Genomic DNA, 16383 nt, shown 5'->3' with positions numbered 1-16383 from the left:
AGCTCATTCTTCTAGATCCTTGGGCTCGCTGGTCTAAAGTCTGGTGATTACCAGGCGGGTGGGCTGTTCAGACCTGTGCACAGTAAAGAGCTACTTACAGTGGAGTTACTGGATACATGTGCCCCAGCCTGGAAAACAAGCCATGCCAGTGAACGTCCAGGTCGACTTAGGCCTGGCACAACTGCTCGCCTTCTCAGACCTCACCCAAGTGCCCTCCACTTTGGGCAGGACACCAAGGAATGAATGGCAGGGCCTGCATTCCCGGACCTGGGCACTACGTATATTTTTAGCCTCTGCCTTCCTGGGTATTTGCAGGGTGGCTAACGTTCCCAGGGAGCCACCAGCTGCACACCCACTGGCTGGGCAGGCACTCAGAGGTCTCTGGGAACTGCACCCTCCCTGCCTTCAGTCCTGGGGCTCAGAAGCCAGCTCCTCTTTCAAGGCAGAATCAGCTCCTGCTAGTGAAACATGCACCCCACCCCCAACACAGCCAGAAGCTTGTAGCTCAGAAACTAGGAGGCATGAAGTACAGGATCTATGACCTTGGATTTCCTTACTTGGAAAATGGGGTGGGGTGGGGTGGGGGGACAGAAGGACTTTGACTCCACACGGGATCACCAGGCCAGGTCACTCAGGAGACCTGGTTGGCACCTCCTCTTGACAGGTGCACCCTGTATGTCCAAGTGGGGAAGGATGTGCTATGTTGAGAAGCTGAGAGTCCGGGTCGCGCTTCCCAGGGCCAGATGCCCCAGTCGCTGGAGACCTCTCTTCCCTGAGCTGGGCTGATTCCATGGCTTTGCTGTCTCTGTTCTCTTCCTGCACATGATGTTCCAGGAGCCAAGAAGCAATTCTAGAATGTACAGGTCAATCTTGGCAGATGAAACTGAATTTTCCCTCTTCTCTTCTGCTTCCTGTGTCCCCTTCCTTAAACTCATCACTGTTCTCTTACTGGCCATTGCCGGACTCTGGTGGGAGCAGGTTGGCTTCACCTTTGTGAAGAGACAAGAGACAGTGTGATGCGGCCCCAAGCCTGTGGAGGATGCCACCAGGCCAGACTGCAACTTCCCTGCGTGACTCCCCCGTGCTGGGCCTCTGTTTCCCCTTCTGTCAAATGGGGAGTCACAGCGTCTGTCCCGCAGGGCAGGTAAGATCTTCTTAGTATAGTCAGAAACACATTTTAGGTCCTTACCAAGTCCACACTTACACAAACAGGTGAATTAAATATTTCACAAAATAATACTTACTTTCACCATGCGAGATACTATTATTTTCTTTTTTTCCTTTAGAAATAGGGTCTTGCTGCCACCCCTGAGTGCAGTAGTCCAATCACAGCTCATTGTAGCCTCCAACTCCTGGGCTCAAGTGATCCTCCCGCCTCTGCCTCCACCTCCCCAGGAGCTGGAACTACAAGTATGTGCCCCCACACTCGCCCAGTTTTTGTTTTTTTTTTTTTGTAGGGATGGGGTCTCCATATGTTGCCCAGGCTGATCTCAAACTCCTGGCCTCCAGTGATCCTCCCGCTTCGGCCTCCCAAAGTGCTGAGATTTCAGGCATGAGCCACCCACCACGCCATCTGATATTTTCTATCTTATTCTATTTCATTTTTATTATTATTTTTCTTGAGACGGGGTCTAGCTCTGTCGCCCAGGCTGGAATGCAGTGGTGAGATCTCTGCTCACTGCAATCTCCACCTCTCAGGCTCAAGCGATTCTGCTGCCTCAGACTCCCGAGTAGCTGGGGATTACACGTGCCTGTCACCACGCCCGGCTAATTTTTTTGTATTTTTAAAGTAGAGACCGGGTTTCACCATGTTGCCCAGGCTGGTCTTGAACTCCTCACCTCAAGTGATCCGCCCGCCTCCGCCTCCCAAAGTGTTGGGATTACTACAGGCGTGAGCCACCGCGCCCAGCCTACTGCATTTTTATAGTCACCACCCACTACTTTTTTTTTCCAGGACCCAATATTGGTCCCTGATCTGATGATGATCACGGTCAAGACGGAGGCAAAAAAAGCACACACCGCGAGCCCTCGGTCACTAATCACGCGGAGTACACGCGGGGAGGGCCCGCAGCTAAGCGACTGCGGGCGGCCGAGCTTCCTCCACGGCCGGGGAGGTGGGCAAGGCCTCCGGGCCGCAGCCCCAGGTACGAACGGAGGCTCCGAGGCCCCCGGTAGCCAGTCAGAATTTATTTTAAGGGAAATGGAAAGCTGCGGCAGGCTTTGGGAGGAGGGGCAGGATTAAAAGAGAAAGTGTGCTCAGCATGTTATATTTAGAGGATGCCACGCCGGAAGCGCCGCCTTCCCGGGAGCTGCCGCCGCGCCCGCCCCCCGCCGGCACCTGGGCACTGGAGCGGGAGTCCCGGGGCTCCCCGGGAACACCCGGCACCCAGGGCCTCCCCCACTCCCCGGCCCCCCATGAGGGTGAGGGCTATAGGCGCATCTGGCCCAAGATAGGGGAGTCGTCCGGACCCCACTTCTGTAGGAGGGGAAACTGAGGCCAAGGGGGCAAAGCCCCCGTGTTCGCGGCGCCCAGGGTCCGGGGCGGGGCAGGCACGCGCGAGGGCGAGACCTGGCGCTCCTCCCCGGTCCCGCCCACTGAGCGTGCAAACCGCAGCCGCCCGCCCACGCGCACGCGCGCTCCGCCCTGGCGGCTTCCCACCCTTCCCCCAGCCCGCTCAGTCTCGTGCTCCCAGCTGGGCGAGGGGCCCGCCGGGAGCCGGCCGACGGGGGGCGGAGCGCCGGGGAGACCCGCCCCCGGCCAGCGGCGCCTTGCTGCGCAGGAGCGACGCGCGGGCCCGCCCCCCAGCTGGCGGCCCGGCCATATTTAAAGGACGGCGGGCGCGGCGAGCCAATGGGCGGCGAGCGTGAGGGGGCGGTGCGTGGCGGCGCGAGGCCCCGGATGTGGCTGCGGCGGCCCCTCCTCCCCCGCGCTGCTCTCAGAGACCCGGTCGCGCGCCCCTCCTAGGTTCGCTCGGTGCCCGCGCAGGCCCCTCGGGCGGTGGCGAGGAGGCGCCTAGGCGGAGGCGGCGGCGGGCGGAGGAGCGCAGGGGCGGGCGGCCAGGCCACTGCGCGGCGGCGGAGTGGGCCGCGGCCCGGTGCTCGTTCCTCCCCGCGGCCCGACGCACCCCGGCCGCCGCCATGAGCGGCTCCTCAGGCACCCCGTATCTGGGCAGCAAGATCAGCCTCATCTCCAAGGCGCAGATCCGCTACGAGGGCATTCTCTACACCATCGACACCGACAACTCCACCGTGGCGCTCGCCAAAGGTAGCGGCCGCCGCCCGCCCTCGCGCCCGCCGGCCCCAACCGCCCGAGCCCGCGGAGCCCGCTGACCCCCGTCCGCCAACAGCCCCGGCCCGCGCCGCCCTCCCCGCCCCGGGGCGCCCCGGAGCCTGGCGTTGAGACTCCCGTACCACCCCGGAGCCTGGCGCCCAGACCCCGCCCAGGACCCACCCAGGGCACCCCCGGGCTGAGATCCCCTGCCCACGCCTTCACCCCGGACGCCCCCGAGGCGCCCCCTTCCCGCGCGCCACCCTCCCCCAGCGTAGCCGGCCGCACAATGGTCTCTCTAGGCTCCCAGGGCGGCGTTATTGTGCGCGGGCGCCGGGCGGTGTTTGGTGAGGGGCGGGCCCGGCCCCCGCGGTGCCGCCCCCTCGGCCGCCCAGCCCACCTCTGCAGGTGCCGGCTCCGGGGAGCAGGGCGGCTCCCGTCAGCGGGCCTCCTCCCCGCCAGCCTGGGGGGATCCCTGCGGGGGAGCCTCGAGGTCGGGCGGCGAGGCCAGCGTCCTGGCCTCTCCCGAAGGCTGGGGGTGGGGTCACAACACTCGAATCCTGCAAGCCCTTCTGGAACCTATTAGACAGCTGGGGCCTCGATCCTGAACAAATACCGCGTCCTAATGCAGCCTCCTGCCAAGGCAGAAGCATCCGTTGGCAGCCACATGCCCCGGTTTAAACGGTTCTCCTGCTCTATCCTGACCCTCCCACTGTGGGGCTTACCTTTTGGTGACAGCCGCCTATGGGCGCTGGTAACCCGCTATAGCCGCTGGGAGGCTTACAGGAGAGGAGCTCTTCTTTAGAGTCAGAATCTCTGAGGTTGTTGAGGCAGCGGGTGGTCCAGAGTTTCTTTGTCTTCATCACCCAGGGAAGATGGGGAGTGCACTTCCCCTGCCTCTCGGAGAAAAGTGCCGGTGGAGCCACGTCTGCCTAAGCCCGTGTGTGTGCTGGATCTGGCGCTAGGCTCCCAGGGGTTCTTGAAGTGTCTAGACGCGTCTGAAACGCTGCTTAGGTCACAGGGAACCTCATGTGTAGAAGAACGCACTCATTCCAAACAGGGAGTGTCTCCTTTTGAAGCCCGTCTCCTGCGTGGCTTCAGGAGTTCGTTGAGTATGCCAGGGCTATGCACTCACTCGCAGCCATGGGACCTCACTACACTTATTACAGGAGAGCCCAGTTAGAGAAGCTGAGGCCCAGAGTAGGCCCTGGAGTTAGCAGGAGTTGTGCTCTTATCAGAGGCTGCTGTCCCACCCAGCTCTGCCCCTAGAGGCTTGCTAAAAAGAGACTTGGTAGGGCTCCTGGAAGCCTGCTGGTTAGGGGTTAGTAGGCCCAGGATTCCTTGTAGATGCAGAAGCTGGGGTCAGAGGTCCATAATCCTGGGACCCTGTCTCCCTTTGTTTTCTATTACAGCTGTTCCAAGGTTTGTTGTGGATAGAAGGGTAAGGGGAACACTCGTCTAGATTCCTTTGTGAGAAAACTGCCTCCTCAGGTGCAATGTGTGGTGAGGCTTTGGGCATAAAGCAGCCGGCTGGCTGTTTGATCTACAGAGTCAAATGTGAACAGGAGGCCTTATGAAGCAAGCCTTGTTTTGCTGAGAGCTCTGTACGTTGGTGCCTTCGCACGTGAGACTGTCAGTCTGTGAAATTGTTCCTTGTCATCTTTGTGATCTAGAACTGTCTGTTGTCTGGAGCTTCACCAATTGGTGCGTTATCGGCACTGTCCACTGAAAATCACTGTCCACTGAAAAACAATTAAGTAGTTGTTGAAATGTGGACCTGGGGTGCTGCGTTGTGGCTCTGAGCAAGTGTCGCCGTCTTTTGGAAGGCTTGGGAGCGGTAGTGTCAGGGTTGATTGAGCTGGCTGAGGACAACAATAACGCTTCTCTTTCTCCACTCATAAGTGAGGTCCTTTGGCACTGAAGACCGTCCCACAGATAGGCCTGCGCCCCCCAGAGAGGAGATTTATGAGTACATCATTTTCCGAGGAAGTGACATCAAGGATATCACTGTGTGTGAACCTCCGAAAGCTCAGCACACACTCCCGCAGGATCCCGCCATTGTTCAGGTACGTGTGCCACTGTCCCTCTGTGCGTGCTGTAAGAGACGCTGGTTTCCATTTGGAGCTTGGTGGCATGTTTGGTCAGAATGCTCAATGTGAGGAATAACCTTTTTTTTTTTTTTTCTTTGAGACAGTCTCGCTGTGTCGCCAGGCTGGAGTGCAGTGGCGCGATCTCAGCTCATTGCAGCTTCGGCTTCCCGGGTTCAAGCGATTCTCCTGCCTCAGCCTCCCGAGTAGCTGGGACTACAGGCGCGCACCACTATGCCCAGCTAATTTTTGTAATTTTAGTAGAGACGGGATTTCACCATGTTGGCCAGGATGGTCTCAATCTCTTGACCTTGTGATGCACCCGCCTTGGCCTCCCAAAGTGCTAGGATTACAGGCATGAGCCACCACACCCGGCCTGAGGAATAACCTTTTAATGAAAAGTGGCTTAACTTTTGTCCGGGCTGTTGCTGCTCTCACAGAAGGTGTTGATTCTTGTAGCACACACGGTAGGTGGTGTGTGCTGTGTCGCATGGCTCTTAAGGAAGGAGACCTGGGGAGTTGGGTGTGCGTGCGTGCGTATGTAGTGTAGTGTGGTATGAGTGGATGCTCCTGGACCTGTGATGTTTGGGGCATAGCGTTTGCCCTTAGTTTCTGGTTGGAGAAGTCTGAGCCCTGAGCAGCTGCTGTGAGTGGCGTGACATACCTGCAGGGACTGCAGGGCTTGCCCTCGGGTTACGCCCAGACATTCCATGCTGCTGTTGTACGACACCAGATTTGCAAGTCTGATGCCATGTGCCTGCTTGTTGGGTTATGGCTTATTTTGCCCATGCTCACCAGGGAGCCCAGATTAATATTTTCTTCACTTTTAAACTTAAATATTCACTAGCTCCTCTGGGGTTCAGACTGCATTAGGTTCTATGCTGAGCACCCATCCTGGAAGGTGGGATCACACAGGGCGGGCTTTGGGAGCAGTGGGAAGCCATCCGATGACTTTGAGTTAGGAGAAATTTGGGTTAGAATTACATGGACAAGACGCCTGTAATCCCAGCACTTTGGGAGGCCGAGGCGGGCAGATCATCTGAGGTCAGGAGTTCAAGACCAGCCTGGCCAACATAGCAAAACCCCGTCTCTACCAAAAATACAAAAATTAGCTGGGTGTGGTGGCAGGCATCTGTAATCTCAGCTACCTGGGAGGCTGAGGCAGGGAGAATCGCTTGAACCTGGGAGGCAGAGGTTGCAGTGAGCTGAGATCACGCCATTGCACTCCAGCCCAGGTGACAGAGCAATACTCTGTTTCAAAAAAAAAAAAAGGAATTACATGGACAGGTGAAACTGGAACTGAAATGCTGTGGAAAAGGCAGCTCTCACCATACTGGAAACTTGCACCCCAAGGGCTCCTCCAGCATCTCAAGGGTGCAGGCTGATGGGACAGTGCATGTTTCCCAGCTGAACAAGCGCCCTGATGAAGGCGTGCGGGGTGATGGGATGGCCTTCGCCGTTCTCACCCCATGTCTCATTGTTCAGTCTTCCCTGGGTTCTGCCTCCGCCTCGCCCTTCCAGCCGCACGTGCCTTACAGCCCTTTCCGAGGGATGGCGCCCTACGGCCCGCTGGCGGCCAGCTCCCTGCTCAGCCAGCAGTATGCCGCCTCCCTGGGTCTAGGTGAGTGACCTGTTTCTGTCCGGTAAACTACCCTTGCATGTAACTGTCACCGAGTGGAGCGATGGAGCCTGAGGGTGGGGATATGCATTCTTGTCATGCTCAGCTCGTAGACTCTTTTGTTGCACACTTAGTAAATTACCCAGTGCAACTTCAGCTTGTGAGAGCATTTAGTAACTACTCAACTGAAAATAAAAGAGGCAGCGGCCTGAGTGTTGGAACAGAAGAATCAAATCAAAATTCGTTCGAAGAGTCAGGGCGGATCTAGGTGGAAGTCCTGGGCCAGGCATAGTGGCTCACTCCTGTAATCCCAGCACTTTAGGAGGCCAAGGCGGGTGGATCACACGGTCAGGAGTTCGAGACCAGCCTGGCCAACATGGGGAAATCCTGTCTCTACTAGAAATATAAAAATTAGCTGGGTGTGGTGGGACACACCTGTAATCCCAGCTACTTGGGAGGTTGAGGCATGAGAATTGCTTAAACCTAGGAGGCAGAGGTTGCAGCGAGCTGAGATTGCACCACTGCACTCTAGCCTGAGCGGCACAGTGAGACTCTGTCTCAAAAAAATAAATAGGTGAAAGTCCTGGTATATCTGCTTCAAAGAAGAAATAGCTGATATATATGTAGTATTACAGATGAGGTCTAGCTATTTGCACATTTATAAGCCTGTAAATATAGAAGTGAAATACAAACCCACCCATCATGTCCCTTATTCTACTGTGAGTACCTCGCTCCAAAATGGTTTCAACCGAGATTGGAAAACCCCAGAGTATGAGTCTGCCTTGTCCTTGACCTGGACCTAGCTTTGCAGATGGGCTCAGAATGTAGAATTGGCAGGTGATCCACCGCCCTTGCTCAGAATCCCACATGAAGTAGTGAGACAGGGAACCCTAAACAAGGTCTGTAGGCCACTTGCTGCTACAAATCATGCTTGTCTTGGTTGCTGTTCCTAGTGTGACAGGTGGCCTTCCCAGCCCAGCTCTCTATGTTTCTAAAATGTGTTTGTATGACAGAATCCTACAAGAAGTTGCTTGGCTCTTTCCAAGCTTGCTAGACACAAGACAAGTGTATCCTGACTTATTTGTGTGCTTTCTTTTTGCTCTTTCTCCTTTATCTTCCTTTAGAGAAGTTGGTAAGCCCTCCAGCCTCAGCCGCTGCTTCCAGCCCTAGCTCTTCTCCATCTCCACAGCCCGTTTCAGAGCTTGACTTGTCCTCAGAGCCACAGCAGCTCACTGCCAAGGGTAACAGCAGTTTGGGAGAACTGCATGCTGTCTTGCAAACCATTCTGAGAGCGAGGGGTAAAGCAGCAAACAGAATGACAGTAGCTGTAGCAGATCATTTGCCAAGCCCATGCAGCCGCTGAGCTGCTTGTTTGCTTCAGCATGTAGTCCTGATTTATGAACTCTCAGTGTTAAAGAAGGGATTACAAAGAATCAGCGGAGTAGTTTGTTCTCTCTCCCTGGGTCCAGGTTCTCTGTTGACCTGTACCATGACTACCACATACGAGAAACTTCAGTGTTCACAGAAGGTCATTTCCCTGGGGTTTTTGCTGGGTCCTAAATGTGTTCTAGAGTGCTGCAGGGGGGACTCCCCAAAGCACCTGACATGCCTGTGCTGCTCTTTGATCTGTGTGGTGCATAGGTCACTCGTTTAGGGGATTCAAAATTAGGGGCTTGGGTGACAGTCGCCAACTGTTTGGCCAGGTGGACAGTATCAGCCTGATGGCCAGCTGGCCAGTGCTGGTGTACACCACCTATCTCTGCTGTGGTGGCAGCGGCACCTGTGGGGTTTCTAGACCTTTCCTCACATTCTACTCATTTCCCCTGAAGTTCTAAAATTCACATTGACGATCTTGTGTATGTTTGTGTTACACGTAGCACCCTGACAAGCTGAACCATCGCCATTACCCGGCCCTGGTCCAGGATGATGCCTGGGCTTTCCTTATGGCACACAGCTGCTGTCAGTCTGTCATTCTGCAGGTGCTGCTTTCCAAATCCTGCATGCACGCTGTGTATCTGAGTTACAGAGTAGTCATTTTTTTTTTCCCACTTAAAAATGACACAGATACTTCTATTGCTCTTAGGATCAGTTACCTAAACCTGCTCACAGGGCAAGACTGTTTGAACTAGTTGGTTGTGTAAAAAGCAGACAAGCCCCATATCCATGCCCCTGCAGTCACAGTATGATCAGGAAGCAGGCAGTGCTGTGTTCGTCTCCCGGACATGCTGAGTGAGACAATCGGTGAGAAAGTGGCCCGGGTGCATTCCCGCCAGAGGACGCTTGCCAGACCTCTATGCAGAGTCGTTCCAACCTGCCCTCTGAGAGCTTCTCTTGATCTGGTTACAAGGAATTTTTCTACAGTCAGTTTTTTTTTCATTTGTATTCCATAAAAACAGATAAGATGCCCAGTCTTCATGTGTATTGGGCTGTTCCTCGAAATAATAATTACCCTGTGGTTAGGCTGCCTTTTCTGTCTCAGATCTCTGTTCACTTACACCCAGTCCCACATTGTCCTGTTTAGAGTCCCTACAGGTCCTGGAACTTTGGAAAGGGAGGAGATGGAGAGAGGTGGGTGGTGCTTCCCTTTTTCCTCCTGGTTCGGAGGGCCTGGTTTCTGAGGGTTCATTCCCTGTGCGTAGGCCTCGGACTGCAGTTTCATAGGCACAGCCCCTTGCCAGAGGCTACCTAGGAGCCCTTTGTGTCTTCATGATGAGCCTTTGCCCTTGAGAGAAGTGTAGGCTGCTACTGTCTCGGAAGTCAGGTCCTGCTTCATCATTTTTAGTTTTATTGTGCCTTAAGTGGAAATGACAGTGTTCTAGAATTTAACTTCAGAATTTGATCACTGCATTTTCTAGAAAATCCCAGGCTGGGCTCGTTCTTCTCCAGTATGGACCAGAATGAAACAAATTCTCAGATCCTGAATTCATCAGGATCTTGGGGCTGCTGAGCTCCTTTGGGATTGGAGCTTGTGTGGTTTTAAGAAAGCTGTTTCCACACTGCTAGGGAGGTGCCTGTTTGTAGACATGTTGTTTTTCCTGTCCTTAAGGTTCCCTAACTTGGGAAGCTCAGGGCTTTGGGAGTGGGGAGTCCAAAGATGAACTGGCCTTGGTGCTGCCCAGTGACTTGGCCTTCTTTTGCTGCCTGGGCTAGCCTCAGAGGGAACGGCCCAGTCTGGGGGTGCTTTGCCTGGATTTGGTAGAACATCTAGGCAGTTACCCTCCTTTCCTTCCTGACATGCCAGCAGAAGAGAAATGCCTGGAGATGTAAGTCTTGCTTCTTTTCTCTCTGTTTTTAAACCCTCCTCCCCTCCTCAATTCAGGAGCTGGTTTTCCATCCATCCCAGTCGGCAAGAGCCCCATGGTGGAGCAGGCTGTGCAGACTGGTTCTGCTGACAACCTGAATGCTAAAAAGCTGTTACCCGGCAAGGGAACCACAGGGACGCAGCTCAACGGTCGTCAGGCCCAGCCAAGCAGCAAGACGGCCAGCGGTACTTGAACACATCTTTTCCTGGAGTTTGCTTGATGTTCTAAAAGTGGCACACTACTTCCTGGGCCATTTTATTTTTTTTATTAAAAAAATACTACTCCCCCATCCTAAGTCCCATGTGCTTTTGCAGGGCAGGCCTGTGCAGCAGCCTCCTGCAGTGCCGCCCTGGCCGCGTGCCCCGTGGTGGTGGGGCCTGCTTCCACAGCTGGGTTCTGGCTTCCGGCTTCTGTAGGAGCTTTGCCTTACTCTCCCCTTTTGCGCCTTAGATGTAGTCCAGCCAGCAGCTGTGCAAACTCAAGGGCAGGTGAATGATGAGAACAGAAGACCCCAGAGGAGGCGATCAGGTAACACCTGTTGCCACTTGATTTCTGGGGCCCACGAGTGATCAGGCTGAGCTCTGCTTGCCTTCCTGCCTGCTTCTCTGGGTGACGGTTTCAGGGGTGCTGGCGTGAAGTCGCTGCTTGTGTGCTCTGTCCCCTCTGCGGCCTTGGGGGTGTGCCTGGAAACTCCTTGTGAGGTGTTTGAGATCACTGGGTTGGTGACCTACTTCAGCCAGGGCTGTCCTTCGTCTTCACAGGAAACAGGCGAACAAGGAATCGCTCCAGAGGGCAAAACCGTCCAACTAACGTCAAGGAAAACACAATCAAATTTGAGGGTGACTTTGATTTCGAGAGTGCAAATGCCCAGTTCAACCGAGAGGAGCTTGACAAAGAATTTAAGAAGAAACTGAATTTTAAAGGTTTGGCTCATTGTATGAAAATTATCCTCTGCACAGAAGTACCCCTAGAGAGTGTTAGGAGGAGATGCCTGGCTGGGTGTGGTGGTTCACACCTGTAATCTCAGCACTTTGGGAGGCTGAGATGGGTGGATCACCTGAGGTCAGGAGTTCAACACCAGCCTGGCCAACACAACGAAACCCCGTCTCTACTAAAAATAAAAAATTAGCCAGGCATGGTGGTGGGTGCCTGTAATCCCAGCTACTTGGGAGACTGAGACAGGAGAATCGTTTGAACCTGGGAGGTGGAGGTTGCAGTGGGAGTGAGCCAAGATTGCGCCACTGCACTCCAGCCTGGGCGACAGAGCGAGACTCTGTCTCAAGGAAAAGGAAGAGATACCTGGAGGAACTGGGGACGCCAGGCGGATGGTGACTGGCAGTGAGGAATTAATGAAGTGAGGTGCCGGGACGTGTGAAAATGGGTGGGATAAGGTGCAGTCTGCACGGCCCAGACAGCAGAACGAGACCTGTGCTTAGAAGGTAGAAGAAGAGATCTCTGCTTTGCACAAGTCGTAGTTGATGTCTTAGCATGAAGGTGGCTCCCGAGTGAGCCCGGAGGGACCACCCTGCTAGAAGGCTATGCGCTCTGCCCCTCCTCCATCTCCACGTGTTCTGCATCTCTTTGTAGATGACAAGGCTGAGAAGGGGGAAGAGAAGGACCTGGCTGTGGTGACCCAGAGTGCCGAAGCACCCGCCGAGGAAGACCTTCTGGGGCCCAACTGCTACTATGACAAATCCAAATCGTTCTTCGACAACATCTCTTCTGAACTCAAGACCAGGTGAGAGGCTGAATGAATGAGGGGAGGGCAGTCCTCCAATCTAGAAAGGACAGGACTGAGGGCTCTCAACCTGAGGGCAGAGCTGGACTCTGAGGCTCAGGGTAGCTGTTCTAGGGTCCTGCTTGTGTTTCTGCATGATGGGCGCAGGAGTCCCAGCAGGTTGCGTGTGGGAAGCCTCTTGGGGATCCCGACCCGAGGAGTCGGCTGAGGTCGAGCCTGTTTCCTCTTGGCTTTGCTGCCCTGTCCCCACAAAGGCGAGGCTGCACCGCCCTCCCCGGAAGACCCGTGTGCACATTCAGCATACCTCACTATGCTCTGCTTGCTGGTCCCGCTGGCCTGGCGGCCTGAGGACCTTGCTTTGCAGCCTGAGGTATGGCTAGAGCATGCTCACACTGGCTTTCCTTCACTTCATTGTTTGAGGCCAGGGACCATGTGGTGTGTTTTATTTTTCACACCTAACAGCTGGTCAGAAGTCCCGCGAAGCAACCTAGGGAGTGGGTGGCATCTACAGTGTGGGCCTGGCTTGGAGACTTGGGCCCATTTGTCTTGCAGATTGAGCGCCAGACATGCCGCAGGGCATTGAGGGGGCCTCAGAAGGCAGGCTGGAGAGCCCCACCTCCTCAGGCTCATGTTCTGCCAGGGGAAAAATAGAACAGCATGTCGTGAAGGCCAGGCAGTGAGGGCGATGGGATGGGGCTGTGGACTTGATGGGAAGTGGATGGTCAGTTCTCACAGGTGGAGCAGGCTGCGCAGATGAGTGCGGGAAGTGCTTCCAGACAGGCCGAGTCTGGGGGGTGGGTTCCTGTAGGGTTTTGTAGGGCATGGCATTGACTTTCGCTTTTGTTCCAAGTGCCGCGGGAAGCCATCAGAGGGTTTTGTGCTGAAGTTGGTGCGGTCTGATGTTTTACGGCGTCCTTGGTGAGAGTGGTTGGACGATGGGCAAGTGTGGCTGCCGACTGGCCAGTTAGGGGCCAGTGCTGCAGCACAGGTGGCTTGGAGCCAGGCAGTGGTGGTGACAGAGGAAAGGAGTAGAGTCTAAATGTATCTTGAAGGTGGCGCTAACAGAATTGGCCAACATGACAAGGGTCCAGAATGACTCCTAAGTCTTTTGGCCTGGGCAGCTGATGGGTGGAGTTGCTGTTTCTTTGAACACAGAAGTCTGTGGGAGCAGCAGGTTTCCGGCTGAAGAGGAGCTCAGGGTGGGTGTGCTGCCGGAGCTGTGGTCTGTGTCGGTAGGAGTGCTGGCTGGGAGTGCTGGGCGCACAGTTGGATGTGGGAGATAGTTTCCCACCAGCGGCTTGTTTGGGTGGCATGAGTGTCCATGCTGTATCCCTGTCTTTCCAACCCCCAAAGCAGAAGCATCACATTCCAGGGACCTCGTTCCATCTATCCTAGCCCCCTCCTCGTCTAGGAGGGTCCACTTCATGCTCCGGTCTCAGGTCTCCTGGGTGCCTGGGCCTCCCCAGGGCTCCTGTCTGTGCTCAGAAAGCAACAGGGCCTGCCTTGGTAGCCAACTAGTATCACTGCTTGCCTGTGGTGACAGAGATGATAGAGATGGATCCTGAGCCCTCACCCATGTGGGGATAGTCCTGGTTGGAAATGTGGCAGGGAGCAGCTGGGCTCCAGAGCTGACGGGGCCGCCCCTTCCCTGTAGCAGCCCTGGTGAGTCTGTCCCTCCTTCCCTGGGCCGCTCTGAGGACGAGGCCTGGCCAGAAGCCTGGGAGTCAGTGCCTGCTACAATCAGCATTTCCTCTATGGTTTAGCTCCAGGCGGACGACTTGGGCCGAAGAGAGGAAGCTCAACACGGAGACCTTTGGGGTGTCAGGGAGGTTTCTTCGTGGCCGCAGTTCTCGGGGCGGATTCCGAGGAGGCAGGGGCAATGGGACCAACCGTCGCAACCCCACTTCCCACAGGGCTGGGACTGGCAGGGTGTGACAGTGCAGCCAAAGGTGAGTGGATGAGCCTTCTGGATGCTTTGGTGGGAGGGTGTAGGGTCAGGCACACCTGGAGAGCTTAGGAAGGTGGGGAGCAGGCTCGGTTTCCCAGGCAGAAGAGAGGCCCAGAGGTGTAAAAGCCAAACCGAGGGCTGCGACCCTGAGTCACCCAAGGGGCTCTTGGCCAACTTAAACCTGCATCTGTGGGGGTAGGACCCAGGCCCCAGCATTCTCCAAGTGAGATTGCAGGTGTGGGAGGTGAGGTGGTGTGAGAGTCGCGTGGGCTGGGGCTCGCCACCGAAGTGAAGCCAGCCAGCGAGACCTTGCTCCAAAGCCAGTGTCTTGGCCCAACCTGGCCCTAAATGAATCAGAGGCTTCATTTTTAACAAGGTCCCAGTGGATTTGTGGGCACCTTAGGGTTTGGGCAGTGTCCCACATGGGGTGCCTGGTGCCGACCCCACCCAGGGCCTTGGGACAGCCAGGTGGGCCCTGGAAGGACTAGGCCTCCTGCCACTAGCTGCCTCCCTGTCCCCAGTGTATTGTACCAGTAGGATTCTCAGAGTGGGCTGTGAGAAGAATAGGGGTAGCCAGCCTGACTCTGGGGGCAGGAGGGAGGCTGAGTGGCTTCTGCTCGCCAGCAGGGGCAGCAGTGCCAGCTTATCCCAGCAGATGCTTGACTTCCTGTCATCTCTTGCAGGCTCCTACTGAAGTGGCGCAGAACTGATGCTGTGTGTGTCAGGACGCGAGGAAAACGCTGCACTTACAGGAGAAGCGGCCCCTTTGTTTACGGGGTTTATACTGCTACTTATGTTTTGGACTTAACTGAACTTGGACATGGTCTGAGTTAGAACCACTTGTTTTGGGGAAGTATTCATGGGTAACCTCTTTGAGGTCTCTTTACCTGTGTTTCCTTTTTAGTTGCGCATAGCCTAATTCTAAGGTTTTGGTATTTTGCAAAAAGGTTTCTATGGTGAAAGCTGAATCCTTACTTTGTGACTTTTTTTTTTTTTTAATGACAGCTTTGACTTTTAAAAGTGGAACCAAATCTCAGTTGGCGGAGGTGGCAGCCAAGTGCATCTCTGCAACCCAGCTGGCCCCTGGTGCTGCTTGCCTGGCACCCCCACTGCCAAGGGTGGGGTCTCAGGAGTCAGGCAGGGCCAGCACAGGGTGGTGTGGGGGGGCAGGGGTGGGTGGGTGGAGGGCACGGAAGGGGTTGTCCATGGATCATGTTGTATAAGTGAACCAGACCACCCTGATGGCATCCACAGTGATGTCAAGGTTGGGGCTGGCCAGGAGTGGGTGGACTAGAAGCATTTGGGAGTAGTGGCCAGAGGCCCTGGACGCCAGCCACGGAGCTGCTGCACAGAGCCTGGTGTCCACAAGCTTCCAGATTGGGGTTGGAGCCTGGGATGAGCCCCGGCAGCGCCTTGGCCCTTCTGTGGTCCCTGCCAGCCTCTGACCTGGGCCGGTCAGTCATTGCTGGCCTCTGGCCACACACTCTCATCCACTTGGAAACGAGCCAGTCTTTTCTGCAAGGTCAGTTGACCAAGAGCATATTTCCCCTCTGTTGTACATCGTTGTTTTGTGTTTGTGTTGTCACAGTGGGTGGAGGGAGGGCGGGGTCTACATTTGTTGCATGAGTCAATGGGTCAGAACTTTAGTATACGCATGCGTCCTATGAGTGACAGGGCATTTTGTCGAAAATAAGCACCTTGGTAACTAAACCCCTCTAATAGCTATAAAGGCTTTAGTTCTGTATTGATTAAGTTACTGTAAAAGCTTGGGTTTATTTTTGTAGGACTTAATGGCTAAGAATTAGAACATAGCAAGGGGGCTCCTCTGTTGGAGTAATGTAAATTGTAACTATAAATAAACATGCAAACCTTTAAAATCTTTTCTGATGCTCTAACAAACAATCCTGTTGACTCTTCTGCCCAAGTCACCTCTGCATCATGTCCAGGTCTGGAGCACACACTTAGGCTGGTGGAATTTGGGGAGACTTGGGCCCTGTCAGGTGATGGAACAAGGTGGCTGACCCAATTGGCCGGGTGAAGTGTGGCCAGCAGACCCAGGTTTTCCCTGTGGGCCACGCTTCTGGGATGAATGGCTCTGCTCTCAGAAACTGGATATAAAGTCCTTTTAAAAACCCAGCTCACAGATTAACACCTGTTAACATAAGCAGTGGCCCCTTTGCCACCTTCCTGCTGCCTCCAAGCTCCCCAGCTCAGGAGCGTTCATGTTCTCAGGCACCGTAGAGCATGTTACACAGCCATGAGCAAGCTACACCCTGGACCCACACACAAAAACAAAGACATGGCTGGTTCTAGGCTCAGAGCATCCCATTTTAGTCTAACGGGTTTCCAGGTGACCTTAAAAGTGGCCCTCAGGACGAGGAGACACATCAGCTGCATGGCTTCTCCTTTCATTACCTGCCTG

The 16383-nt window shown here is 55.1% G+C and overlaps 1 protein-coding gene across 3 annotated transcripts; it reads left to right on the top strand.

Annotated features, from left to right (window-relative positions):
* The first annotated feature begins 2898 nt into the window (after positions 1 to 2898).
* On the top strand, positions 2899 to 15841 carry LSM14B (LSM family member 14B). Of its 3 annotated transcripts, none has more exons than XM_032143208.2 (10): positions 2899 to 3265; positions 5171 to 5334; positions 6841 to 6976; positions 8098 to 8214; positions 10293 to 10460; positions 10726 to 10803; positions 11037 to 11198; positions 11863 to 12013; positions 13777 to 13962; positions 14645 to 14929. In XM_032143208.2, the coding sequence occupies exons 1-9, from the start codon at positions 3139 to 3141 to the stop codon at positions 13946 to 13948; spliced, it is 1275 nt and encodes a 424-aa protein (XP_031999099.1). In that variant the 5' UTR covers positions 2899 to 3138; the 3' UTR covers positions 13949 to 13962; positions 14645 to 14929. The 3 variants fall into 3 exon arrangements, with proteins under 3 accessions (XP_031999099.1, XP_031999102.1, XP_058288990.1); XM_058433007.1 differs by lacking the exon at positions 2899 to 3265 and adding an exon at positions 3674 to 3806; XM_032143211.2 differs by lacking the exon at positions 8098 to 8214 and having other exon boundaries at positions 14645 to 15841.
* Positions 15842 to 16383: the final 542 nt, after the last annotated feature.

This window comes from Hylobates moloch, unplaced genomic scaffold (assembly GCF_009828535.3).
Source record: "Hylobates moloch isolate HMO894 unplaced genomic scaffold, HMol_V3 SCAFFOLD_21, whole genome shotgun sequence".
Lineage (NCBI taxonomy): Eukaryota > Metazoa > Chordata > Mammalia > Primates > Hylobatidae > Hylobates > Hylobates moloch.
The sequence above is the reverse complement of the archived record's forward strand: the minus strand, read 5'-3'. Positions and strand labels throughout refer to the sequence as shown.